This window comes from Brachyistius frenatus, unplaced genomic scaffold (genome assembly GCF_029030835.1).
Source record: "Brachyistius frenatus isolate BFR_SWC_R1_liver_20210118 unplaced genomic scaffold, ASM2903083v1 Contig_78, whole genome shotgun sequence".
NCBI classification, from domain to species: domain Eukaryota; kingdom Metazoa; phylum Chordata; class Actinopteri; family Embiotocidae; genus Brachyistius; species Brachyistius frenatus.
The window spans coordinates 1214383-1228132 of NW_027210677.1; the positions used below are offsets into that span (position 1 = coordinate 1214383).

Here is a 13750-nt window from a genome sequence, read left to right on the forward strand (position 1 = left end):
GTGAAAACAGTGCAGTTTACACTTAAGCTTCTAAGGAACCAACAGAGTGCTAAACCTGTCTTAATACTTGATTCACTGCTCATAGAGCTGTTGATAGAACCAAGGTGATTCTTGGATGGATTGGTTTCTAACAAAACAACATTCTTAACACACCTAGAAGGCAGTTTTTCTGTCAATTTTTAAAAGTTCCCTTGACAAAGTCATGTATTTCCCAAAATGTCCAGAAATAAAAAGTGATCTAGTGGGCTCCTGGTATTGTCTGAAACATCTGGACAACCAACCTTGCTCCAGGATGTCCTTCAGTGCTTTTTGTTTGGAGTGTAACTTACAATAGAGGTCAGCAGTTGCAGAGCAGCCTGTGCTTTGGACAGACACAGGAAGCAGGCAGAGGATGGAAAGGAAGAGCACATGGAGAGAAGAATGGGCACAGCGACTTCTCCCCGCTGTGACTCAAAGATCCTCTTCCAAAAAAGACACACTCACACAATAAGACCACTTGATATGAAGTGTATATATATATATATAGTGCTCATTTTTGGGCATTCTGATGTGAAGTGTGAAACCTTCACCACAACAGGATCTGATATGAACACAAAGTTTATTTTCTATGTATTCTGTCGAGCTTAAAAATCATTCTTGTACCTGCAAAAAGTTCAAATAAAAAATAATATAATATAATGAACAAATCTCAAATGTTATGCTCTTGGATAAATATGACTGGATGCTCCAAAACATAACTGCAAGTTTTGACTCTTCCTTACACATTTCTACATGGTACTCATGTTGCATAAGTCAGTACATAATCAGTACTCACTGGTTTGCACTACTGGCAATTACATTTTACTCAAGGTCTACCAGGACATTTTCTTGTGCACCAGCAGTTCTCATCAACTGCCAGTACTCTTTTATGCCCTCTCCATATCAGGTTATGGCACGTAAGAGCAGATAGTCCAAATTAACTGTGTACGAATCAGGACAATTTCTGAAATTCATACTAGATGGTGATGTGTAATTCACGAATGAGTTTGCTCTGAGCTGGCTTCTTTACAAGAAGGATAGAAGCCGGCTCCTGTCTGTGAGCTAGTTTCTTTTTTCTCTTGTTTTTCTTATATACATACACTGTATATTAGTCCAATTCTCCTGAATAGTGGTATATATTACCACTATATATTGTCAAAGATTACAATAGCTTTGACCTTTGACTACCCAAATCTAACTAGTTTATCCTTGAGTCCAAGTGAACAAACTGTGCCAAATTTGAAGGTCACAGTCTGCTTAACCTTTGACTATTGGTGACCTGTGTGTTGTAACTTCATCCTTCAGCCCAAAGGGAACATTTGTCCGAGATCCGTAGACATTTCCTCAAGGTGTTCTTGAGAAATTTCGCTCACAACAACAGGAGTGGTGTGACGTCACAGTACCGCTGACCTTTGACTTTGACTTTTAGACCTTTAATCTTTATACTCGCATTCTTTCTGCATTGTGCAGCATCGATCTAACTGTGAGTTTGTTCCGGCAACTCTGACACAGTTCCTATACTGCTGGTATGCATGTGTGTGTGTGTGTGTGTGTGTGTGTGTGTGTGTGTGTGTGTGTGTGTGTGTGTGTGTGTGTGTGTGTGTGTGTGTGTGTGTGTGTGTGTGTGTGTGTGTGTGTGTGTGTGTGTGTGTGTGACCCACTTCTTGTTTTTGGTGGAGTAATAAGGAAACTCATAGTCAGGGCTTTTATAGATCTTTGTGTCAATCGCATTGTCGACATTCAAAATGGGCCAATACATTTTGAGACCAATAGAAGGAAATAGAAAGCGGTTGTGTAAGCCGGCCAAGTACTTCTGCTCTGCCTAAAATGTAGTTTCAGAAAAATGTGGTAGGCTTAATCTTTTTGTGGTACCATTTATTTTTATCCACACCATGCAGGTGGCTTGCTTATACGCTGACATCACAAGACAGCGTCACATATTATTCATTATACCTTTCAACCAAATATTTATCATTCTCTCTCTCTCTCTCTCTCTTTCTTTAACACACACACAAACACAATATAACTGTACAGTATTTGTAAAAAACAACAACAACAAAAAAAAACCGTCATATGTAAGAAGAATATGAACTGTTGTACTTAAATAAAGTTCTGAGGTACCTGTACTTCAGATATTTCCACACCCATCTCCATTTACGATCTGCAGTTTGGTATTTGATATATGTAACAGAACAGAACAGAACAGAACAGAACAGAACAGAACAGAACAGAACAGAACAGAACAGAACAGAACAGAACATTTTTTAAAGTACACACTTTGTTGAGTCTTAGAACTTTTGTGCGCAGTCTAAGTCCCATTTCAGCTTCTGGTCGAGCATTTCCTTTGGTGAGGTGTTTAGGAGGAGGTTTAAATTCTCACACCAGTTAACAAATTAGTCCAAAACTGGCCCATGCTCCTCCTCCCCATCAGACAGGGGGCTCACTGAGGCAGTGTCATCTGCATCTCTAATAAAATTGCTATTTGAGAAATTGCTGGTGGAGGACTTGGTGTATAAAATAAACAATAGAGGAGGTAAAACACAACCCTGGGAGGTCAGAATATCTGCTAAAATACTGGGTTTCATAAATAAAATCTTGGCATGTATCTTTAGTTCCTCAAACTCAGAGTGCAATTACCTACTGGTCATAATTGCATCATCTATCTCTAGAGGCTTGATAGGCAAATTGCAGGGGATCCATGAGGTGCTGTGTTTTTGAAACTATCGCTCCCAGCACTTCCTGACCAATTCTAACACTGCTGTAACGTCACTCAGTTAAAAAAGCTGTGCATACAGTGCAGTATTTAACATATAGCAGTACCATTGCTGAAAATCCATTGTTACCTTTTTATATAGCTACAAAATTAAATAAGAGACTTAATCAACTACCAAGGCCACAGTGAACAAGTGACTGTGCACAGTAAGTGTTATATTGAATATTGTATTTATTTGCTTTAGCTAAAGCTCTGCCATCTGCATCCAGTAAACTGTAGGAGAGCGCATTTCTTGGGTAGCTCAGTTAACATTCGTGACAACAGAAAACCAAAGTATGAATTATTGCTATATACAATATGATCTGAATTATTCTGTATATTTCATGTGAGATGTGACACTGCAGTGTTTTTTTTAAATAATCATTCACAATGTTTTTCCCCCAGACAAGCTCCTAAAGAGTTCTAAATATAATTTAAACTATGTTTTTCATTAGCATTTCAATCCAATTTAAGACTTAACTGTTATTCATTCACTGCCTGAGGCCAAAAACATCTACAACTTTGATTCTTTATTAGCTGCTGACACTGTTTTAAGTCTAGAGGGGTAAATAAATCAAGAAAGTCAAACTTCTTCAAGCTGTTTCTTTAGGGTTCGTTGTAGATACAGGGAACAGTTGAATTCAGTTTTGTTGGCTTCAAAGTCCAATGAATCACAAGGTCTCTTTTTCCTGTTGCACCCTCTATTTCTGCTGACCATAGCAGGTGCCCTGGAATTCAGCATGTGCTCGTGCACACACACACACACACACACACACACACACACACACACACACACACACACACACACACACACACACACACACACACACACACACACACACACACACACACACACACACACACACACACACACACACACACAAACACACAGAGTTCTTGCTGTCCCGCTTTCTCACTCACACATGCAGATATTTAGTCTTCAAACTTCGTGTGGAGAGAAATGGCCAGTGACAGGGTCCATGCTGCTTTACCTGACCCACCTAGTCAAGATGAAAAAGAAGAAGACCGAGACGAAAAGGCTTTTGGTAATATTTTTGCAGACTTAGAATCTGTGGACTTGCCTCTGGGAACCACCTTAAGGTAAATTCAAGCAATATTCAAGATGTGATTTATTTATTTTTTACAAACTTAATCTAAAGCCACAATTGATGGTAGACACACAACTTAACTTACAAAATGAATGATTTGAAATGCTGTTTGATCTTAACTTCTACCACTGCAGAGGTTGCTGTGGTGGGACCAGGCTGTATCAGTTGTATTGGCTCCCTTTTTTCAAAGGTTGACAATTTACTGACACAGCCTGGCACTAATCTGACTATATGTGCTTCATTGCTGTTCCATCAAATTCTGTGAAAATTGAAATTGTGAATTTTTACAACAAGCTCAATAATATCAGGGTTTACGGACTCATTTTTTATAAGGCTGCAATTTTCTTTGTAATTAACAGTTTAAATTAGGCAGTTTTTCAAACTCACTCTGGTGATGTGGAGTATTAGATTTATTGTATTAAAAAAAAAAAAAAATCCCAAGTGTCTCTGATCCATAGAGCCCAGAGTTGTTCAGTTTGGTCTGTGCAGCTGGTATTAATCAATTAGGGGACATTTTTTAATGGTGGAAATTACAAAAAAAAATACCCAAGGGTTTGGATGGGTGTAACGTGACACTTTTAAGCAGGGTTAGTGCTTTAGTTATGAAGCAATTTGCTTGTATTATTGAAATTGTAACCAATTTCATGACAATATGTTTCTGCTTGGTTGATACAGCGAAAAACTAAGATGGTTTTACAAATCAGCTGCAGTTATTTTTGAACAAATTTTGTTGCAAGCACCAAATTCATAAAACGTAAAGGATATGTGGAGGGTGGGGGGACCTGCCGTCACTGACGTCATTGCAGTTGTAGAGCGCCTCCCACAGGCCAGACCTCATACTGACCTGCGCGGTGGCGGAGCTGCAGTGAGTCGTAATATACACATAACAATCATGGCGGAGAATGAAACCCTGGAGTGTATAACGGAGCACGAGCGGATTTTGCAGGAAATCGAAAGCACCGACACGGCGTGTGTCGGTCCTACTCTTCGGTAAGAACATACGGTTTCTTTGAGATGCTCCTTAACGATTATAACGTTTCTGCATTTGGTTGCGTGTCCCAAAAATATCAGACCTATTGTTCTAGACCTAGCTTAGCTGCCCTAGCCACCGGCAGGCTAACGTTAGCAATTTCAGTCAACAGGCTTATAATGGTGTTGAAATGAGGAGTGAGGCTAGCTGGCTTGTTAGCGAGCAGGCTAACATTTCTCTTCCGTTTGAGTCCATTTCGACACTGCTGTAGATTAATGTGGGATTTCCCCGGGCTCATGTGTTAATGATGGACGACTGGTGACCTGTCAAAAAACGAAAACACAATTTGTGGGTGTGGCTGTGGCACTTCACATCTTGATATGCAGCTGGTGTTAGCCAGGGGCTAATTGTAACAACATCCGCTAGTTGTTGGACAGTAATAATAAAATAAATGCTTCTGACAGACCGTGTTACAGTCAGTCATCTGGACCTCCCTTTTGTTGTTGTTGTTGTTGTTGTTGTTGTTACGTTGTGCTGTGGCCAAAAGAAGCTCGATAGCTCGGATGCTGAATCGCTCAAGCTAACGCACTGCTTGGATGTATTAAGTAGCTAAATTAAGCTAAGTCCGCAATGAATGACAGCAGGATGACGAACCATTTACAGCCTCCTCTCACATATACCTGTTCTGCAGACATGCCTGTCGGCCCTGATTGTGTTTCCTGCTTACCTGGAGGAAACCACTGAAGAATATGTGCCCTCAAGGGGAAACACGACGTTGCTCTCAGCTCGTTCCGGTTTCATTGATTCCTTTCATGATGTTAACGGCACTTTCCTTCTAACAGCACAACCGAGGCGTTTAAGGGTTACATGTTCACAAATGAAAGGTCATTCCCCCTTTACCTGATCGTAAGCCCCTACCTAACAAACTTTGTTTAACAGACAACACTTTTCTGAGTCCTACCAATTTAGACTGTCATACTTTAGCCATCCACAAGCCTTTTGGATTTCCACTTTGGGACCTATTTCTGATCGTGTGTTTTTTCCTGCCTGTAGTGAAATGTCCAGCTTAACCCTACATTTATAAAATTAGCATCACTCTTGAATGGAATCATTATTTGAAATCTTTGATACTGTCTGTTGAACCCTGGCAAAGGGAACGTTGCAAATGTGCAGATTTTTATTAGTGATGAACATCTCGCTGTCAGTGAATTGACCTAATGTGGAAGTCACATTAAACCGACTGTATCTGCCCTACTTCCTGGTAGCAGCTTCGGGGTTGAATGCAAGTCAGATATTATGTTCATTTGTTTATATTTGTATATGACGTCACTCTTGGACTGGTACAACAACACCTATCTGGAGACACGCCATCACGTACACTTTCATGCTTTTTCAATCATGTATTAAACAGAGGTCAAATTAACTATGATGAAGTTATAGTCCATTTGTTATTCACACAGTTATTACTGATTCAGTGATGATTTTATTATCATAGATTGTGAAGGTAAACAGAAACACCTTTTCATTTTCCAGTCCACAACTATAACATCAAAGTAGCTACAGTAAAGAACAGGTATTAACCACAATAAAATAATTAAAAAAAAAAAAAAAAAAGCATTTCCAGTAGAAAATGCAAAGTGTGAATGCAAAAAAAAGCAGAATATTGAAAAAAGTATAAATGGCAGAAAAAAGATAGAATAGCATAAATGTCCTCAAAAAGCTGAATAGCTTGATAGTTGAAATCGCTTGAAGTAGAAGTAGTTCGCGACCAAAAGACGTACGGAAGAAGTCAGAATAAATAGACAATAGTAAAGTTGAAGGAAAGCTTGAAGCATTCACAAAGGTAGCAGATGTTTACTGCTGGTTCCTTTCAGGGTTTCCCCTATATGACTTTAACAGTGGCAGTCTGCTGCTGCTAAAATGTATCTGCCTCTGCAGGATTTTGTTTATTGATTCATTTCACTATCTTATCTCTTTAAAAAAAAACTAATGCTACATTACTTTGTGCTGCAAACACTTCATATCGCATATTTACACAACGTGCGAGGAAAGCATATAAAAGAGAAACTTTGCACTCAGCTGATAATGAGAGCAAAGCAAATTATAACAACGAGCACAGGATAGTCATCGACAATGAAGCGAGTCGAGGTGACTATGTTTTCTGGATAATTATTTGCAAAGGCAAAACCAGTCCTTCAACTTCACGTGAGCATGGTACAGTAACTTTACAGCAAAGACACTCATTTGATCATACACAGGTGTGTAAATTGACCTGAATATGAAGCTTGTGTAGTAAATTATTTTCCCCAAAAATGATCTACTACAAGCTTGGATATTATTTTTGTGGGTGGTGTGAAGTTTGCACGTACTTTTACACACAAAAACCTTTTGTAAATCAGGCCATAAGTCTCGTATTATAACCAAGAGGAGATCATTGATGTGTCAGGTAATTTTAGTGAAACCCACACTGAATAAGGGTGAAGTTCTCAAATAATTTTTGAAGTATTTATCTTTTCTTCAGTGTTGCTCTTTGTAGATAGTCCATGCACCCTTTTTAAGAGCCGTGCATACAGACTTATCTGCTCGAGCTCAGGAGACGGCTCATTTTGATGGAAATTAGATTGTAGATTTGTGGTCTCCCCTTTCCATGGTAGGAATGCGACGTTGTTCGTGTTTTTAGCAACGTTTAATTGACGAAGTACTGATGTCAGAAGTTTAAATCTGCCACATTTTCCAACTTAACCGAAGTTGTGTCTCCTCGTCCTCCTGTCACATGAGTTTATTTGCTTTAACGTCACTGTGCGTGTGTGTCGTGAAGCTGCAGGACACTTTTGTTTTTGGCAAATGATTATCTTAAAAACGTGATTACCTCTGTTGTTGCATTGTGAACATTTACCTGCTGCTTGTTACAATCATTGATTGTCGCCCCACCAACACTTCATGTTTTGGATCTCCACGCTGTCCTTTTCTCCATCTGCTCTCCTTTCACCTCCAACTGGTCAAGGCAGATGCTCGGCCCACCTCTGAGCCTGGTTCTGTTAACAGATGCTCCGCCCACCTCTGAGCCTGGTTCTGTAAACAGATGCTCCGCCCACCTCTGAGCCTGGTTCTGTTAACAGATGCTCCGCCCACCTCTGAGCCTGGTTCTGTTAACAGATGCTCCGCCCACCTTTGAGCCTGGTTCTGTAAACAGATGCTCCGCCCACCTTTGAGCCTGGTTCTATCGGAGGTTTCTTCCTGTTAAGAGAGAGTTTTTTCTTCCCTCTGTTGGAGGTTTTTCTCCCTTTTAAAGAGGAGTTTTTCCCTCCTAGCTTCTGTGGGAATTGTTGAATTATTGGGTTTCTCTGTATAATATTGTAAAGTTTTGCTGTAAGGACTTTAATGTGTTAAGTGCCATGAAATAACCTGTGTTGTGATTTGGTGCTATATAAATTGAATTGAATTGAATTCTTATTATCTGGTCAGCGCAGTTTACTCACAGGTGTAAATTGACCTGGATAGGAAACGTCCCTAGTAAAAAAAAAAAATAATACAACGCAAATTTTTAAAGAGATGACACGGAGTCGTCACCTCCTCTCGTCTCCTCTGCAGCGGCGCTCCTCTTTTAACGGTGGCATACTGCCACCACTAAATGCATAGGGACACAATGGATCTCATGTTGGAATCTGCAATACTCAGTTTGAAAAAATATTCAATGACTTCAGTCTTTTTAAGTGTAGTGTCACCAAAACCACTCCACATGTCAATAGTATTTGCAAAAATGAGCTAACTAAGCATTGCAGTCATGACCAACAGGAAGCCATTGATGTGTCAGGGTTTTTCCAGAGGACGGTATGCTCCTGATCATGTGCACACACATTCACGGGTCCTGTGCCATTGATCGGCTCAAGCAAACCCTTTTTTTAATTTTTTAATGTATTTTAGAAGTTGTGATCAGCTTTACCCTACCACTGTATCGCCCCGCTGAACTACACTGAATGAAACAAGATACTCTGTTATTGACCTCGTTCCTCTGCACCTGTTTCATTTCACTAAAAGGTCGTACTAATTTCTGTCTTGTTGCTCTCGAACGCTCTCTTGTCCACAACGGGGCGGAGCTGTGCCTTCGTGGGCGGACACAGGTGAACATTATTGTCCTGGCTTTACTAAACTGACATTGGTAAGGGCAGGTAATCAAACATAATATATAATATTGTGGTGCCTCCCTGTGATGCGTATCAACCCTATAACTTTGAGGCTATTTTCAGGATAATTCCACCACCTTCAGTTTAGGCTCTTATCTTGTTCATTACAAGGGCTTATCATTCCTGCTGCATCTTTAGGTTAAGGCTATCCTGATCTTCCATCCTTTGATATACTGTAATACTTTCATATTTTGTATGCCTTTGTATTAAAGGAAAAAAAAAATCCTCTTATAAAATTGTTCTGTATTTACATGTATATCAATCTCAATCTTGGCAGTAGCAATATTTGTTCATAATTGGCAGTATCTGATTATATAAAAAACCATGATGATGAGACACTATGAATTAGTAGTTTGAAAAATGATGCCCTTATACCCAACAGCAATACGTGTCATTGTTTTATTCAGTGAAGACTTTTGACTGCAACTTTTGAAAAGTTAACACAGTTGTAGTGTAGTTTTATCCCCAGAATCATAGTTGGGCGCCAGACAGTAAAATACAATTTCTACCCTGTCAATTTAAGAAGGGGTGTATAATTCCTTAGGGGGAGATGGCCCGGATAGCTTTAAAACTATACCACAAAAGGCAGAAAGGAAATGTAACACAAACTATAATTTCCATCAGTAAATATTTATTATATTTAAACAAAACGGTCATCAAATGGTCATAATTTCTAAATAAGCACAAACATCACACAACAAAAATATCCCTTAAATGTCCATGAAGGCATAACAGCCATAAATCAAAATCAGAGTCCAGATCAGACACATACAATGTCTCTTAAAAGAAAGATTAACTTAGGACTCCAGTATCTGCTGAAAATCAGTTCGGTTCAGAATGTTTGTGTCCGATATATGTGTGTATATGTATGTGTGAAGGGGGGGGGGTCTAGTGTCCAGGAAGATGAGGGTGAAAGATGAAGGGGTGAAGCAAGGAAGGACAGGGAGAAGCCTGGAGAGGTTCGTCAAAGACGAGTTGTCTTAAATCCAACCAAAGCCAGGGAGGTCCTCAGCAGCAGCCACACAGGTCCAAGAGGGAGTTGAACAATTTCAGCTCGGTCCACATGCTCCAGGGATCCACTCAGCTCCACTAGGCCTTGGTCTCCAAAAAGGTCAAAGCAGTCCAGCCGGTTCTGGGATAATCCAGGCTCTATTCTTTGAACAACTCTATCCAACGTTCTTTTCTAGAGCAACGACCTCCAGAAACTGAATTCTGTCTTTGCCTATAGCTCCTCTTTCAGTCACTCTCACTCCTCCTCAGTTCTCCTCCATGTGTCCTTTATCTGTTGATCCTCTCCTCTTTCTGCTCACAGGTGTGCTTGATTTATCACTTCCATGTCTGTTGAGTTCCTTCCTCTGCTCACAGGTGTGCTTGTTTGGTCATTTCCTTGTCTGTTGATTGAGGGCTCTTCCCTACTTTTTTGGTTTCTTGCTTACTTTCACCCCACTCTGCTAAACAGTATTTATTCATGTTTTTAAAAAAAATAGTTTGTGGGTGTTTATTTTAACAGTGATTTGCCAGGAAAGAGAGCAGAGGAATGACATGCAGCGAAGGTCCTGAACCGGACACTCGCTGCTAATGAATGTGACATTTAATAACTCTGCTATCAGGACACCCAGCAAATGTACTTTTTTAAATTAATTTTTTTACTTTTCATACAAATTTAAATGTAATGTCAGCCCTTTAAAATGATGCCGTTTAAATGCATCGGGATTTGCTGAAATACCACATCCACATGCTGCAGTAACTGAGTGCCAAACTAGCATTTACCGACAGCCTGTGAGACATTTAGGGAACTGTCCTGGCTCCTAAATGGTGGAATGAGCTCCCCAACGACATCAGGACAGCGGAAACTCTGTACATCTTCCGCCGCAAATTAAAAACACACCTCTTCCGACTTTACCTTGAATAGTAGAACTTTAGTAGCTTAAAATGGCACTTACTGATAGCACTTTGTAGTTTGGCTTTCTTGAAGAAATTGTATTTTCTTGATTCTTGTTGTTCTGGGTTTTGTACCCGCATGGTTGAAATGCACTTATTGTAAGTCGCTTTGGATAAAAGTGTCAGATAAATTAAATGTAATGTAATGTAACATCAGTAAATTGAATAGAATCTAATGCGATTCTGAATGTGAAATGTTTAGGCATGCATCCGTTAATTGTAGTGTCTACTGATATACTGTATATGAGGCATTTTGGGGGACATCAGAAAAAATAACCTGAGTTACACTCTGCCCCTCTAAACTATGAGTCCCTGCACACACATCAGTGGGAAACGCTGAGATCTTTCAGAAATGATGGAGATCTAAGAAATTAGTAAAGATTCTTGTCTGTTGGTGCTAGATCTGTCATCATAATGTGATTATTTTGGTGTACAAATATGTGGCTGTTACCATTCCCAAGGTCCCATATTGAGTGATGAGTTTGTGGGTAGTTCAAGGAGAAGAATGTCAAGCTATATTCAGAGTGGAACCATAATTACGTGTGACAACTAAAAAAACTATTTTCTCTTCAACGCCTCATTACACAGATGGCACTGGTATTTTTGGACAGCTCAATTATTTGGTTGTCTACCCACCCCCCACTCCATGCAAATACGAAGGGATGTGAATTCACAGACAATAATTATCAGGCAGGATTAAAACCCTCCTGTATGAAGTTAGGGTTCTTCTTTAACTAGTCAGCTTCATCAAAATGTGTGGCTGAAATTTTTAAATGCCCCTGTAAATATTGTCCTTCCTATCAAAGGCAGCGTTTCTTGAAAACATAATTTTCTTTGGGAGTCCTTTAAAACACACGTATGTGTTATTATAATATTAAGCATTTCCCTTGAAAGGTTTGAAACATAACATACACATAATTTAAACTTAAGTTTGTACTGGTTGTGTCCAGACTGGTTGTATATTGCCGCCTTAAGTGATTATGGTACATTTAATAAAATGTAGTTTATTTGCCTGCGTGGCGCGTGTTGTCATTTCATTTTGCTGTCCTCCATATTAACAGATGAGAGCACTCGCTCTTGCATCCCACGCCGTGTGTGTGCACTGTAAAGTTTAAAAAAATAATTTAAACCAATTTGCTTTAAATCTATGTTTTGGGTCCGCGGGTTTCAGTAGACGTTGTAGTGACACTTGGAAGTCTCGGGAACTTTGCTTACTTTAGCACTTAGCTGCCCTGTGGTCACTTGCCGACATACTAACCTTATCATTGTGAGCGAAATGCTATGTGGGGATTCACTGTCTGCTCAGTGCGTCACTCTAATGATTGTGCTCAGCTGTGGTCGACTTATCTGCTAGCTTTAACTAGCAGAGATTGTGCTGCACCTCTCTTTTTTTGAAGGACTTTCACACAGAACTTTTTGAAGTCTGTAGTCGTCTTTGCTTGTTTCTCCTGTTTGCATCGTAGCATTTAATCTCACAGCACCACACAGTTTTACTGGGCAAAGGTCCAGAACCTTGTAAGCACACATTACAACCAGGCATCAGTAAAAAAACAGGGAAAAGTAGCAAGAACGATAGGCGCATGCACGCATCAATTTTATATATGTTAATGACGACTGTAATAGGCAAAAAAAATACGCTCAATCCATAGTGTTATTTAAATTTTACCTAAAAAAATTCCAGTTCTCACTGAATTTTAATATTACAATAAATAAATTATAACTGTTACTTTAATATATTTTACTATACCACAAAATGCTTAGCAATATGTCTGTGAAGGTTCCCAGTCATGGTCGATCTAATGTTTGCCAATGTCCCGTTCTTTTTGTTTTTTTAGTTACTTGAAGACGTTTCACCTCTTGTCCGAAAGGCTTCTTTAGTTCTGGCCTTTAAAGAAGCATTTTGGTGAATTTATGGTTGACACGATTGTCTGACCACGTTGTTGGTGTGTTGTATGGTTGTTTTGATGAAGTTTCTTAATTTTTTTATTTTTACTTATTTATTTGTTTAATTAGTTTTTTCTTACTGGTCTTTCTTTGTCAGTTGCATGGTTTAATTATTTATTTATTATGGGATTTGTTTCTCTTTGCTGTAAAAAAATGCCTTACTAAAATATTTAAGTATATATATATATATACATATAAAAGAAGTCTTTTGGATGAGAGGTTAATTCTCTTCAAGAAACTAAAAGAAGTCCTGCTGTCTTTGGATAAAATGTAATATAACACAAAATGTGTGTTGTTCAGTATACTAAATGACTGAAGGCAACTGTCCTGAGTTTTGCTGCCACTGTGGAAATACATTTGAGATGAGTGAAAACGAGTTCATAGCGTTCTTGCGGCAGGGAGAAAACCTGTCGAATTCCAGCTGTCACAGATGATGAAATTCACACTGGAGATGTTCAAAAATGACCAAATAGCTCACGCTCATTTAAGAAATACTGCATACAGTATATCTAAAATTTCTGAATGTAGCATTTCACTTCAGTCTCACTAGATGGAGCTTTTACTCCTCAAATAAAGCTGAAATGTTTGACAATGTCAGGAGGGCCGGCCATTGACTTAGAGATTTTGTTTGTCTGGGAACCTCATTCATCATTTCCAATGGAGAGTCACTGTCTGCTCAGAGACACATGCACAGCAACTACTGATAGACATGTTTGAGGCTGCAGCTATTATTATATTTAACACACTGGGTAATTTGCTAGTTTCAGAGTTAAAACTACTGGACATTTTTCACATGTTGTCCCTGCTATCTGCTTTACTGCGTCTAATAAAT

General features: G+C 39.2%; 1 protein-coding gene across 7 annotated transcripts in view; it reads left to right on the forward strand.

Annotated features, from left to right (window-relative positions):
* The first annotated feature begins 4743 nt into the window (after window positions 1-4743).
* Window positions 4744-13750, forward strand: part of exoc6 (exocyst complex component 6) — a 75677-nt gene continuing 66670 nt past the window's right edge. For all 7 annotated transcript variants that reach the window (XM_069708781.1, XM_069708784.1, XM_069708786.1 and 4 more), the window contains exon 1: window positions 4744-4869. In XM_069708781.1, the coding sequence (XP_069564882.1) occupies window positions 4772-4869 (98 nt within the window). In that variant the 5' untranslated portion in view covers window positions 4744-4771. The remainder of the gene's footprint in view (window positions 4870-13750) is intronic.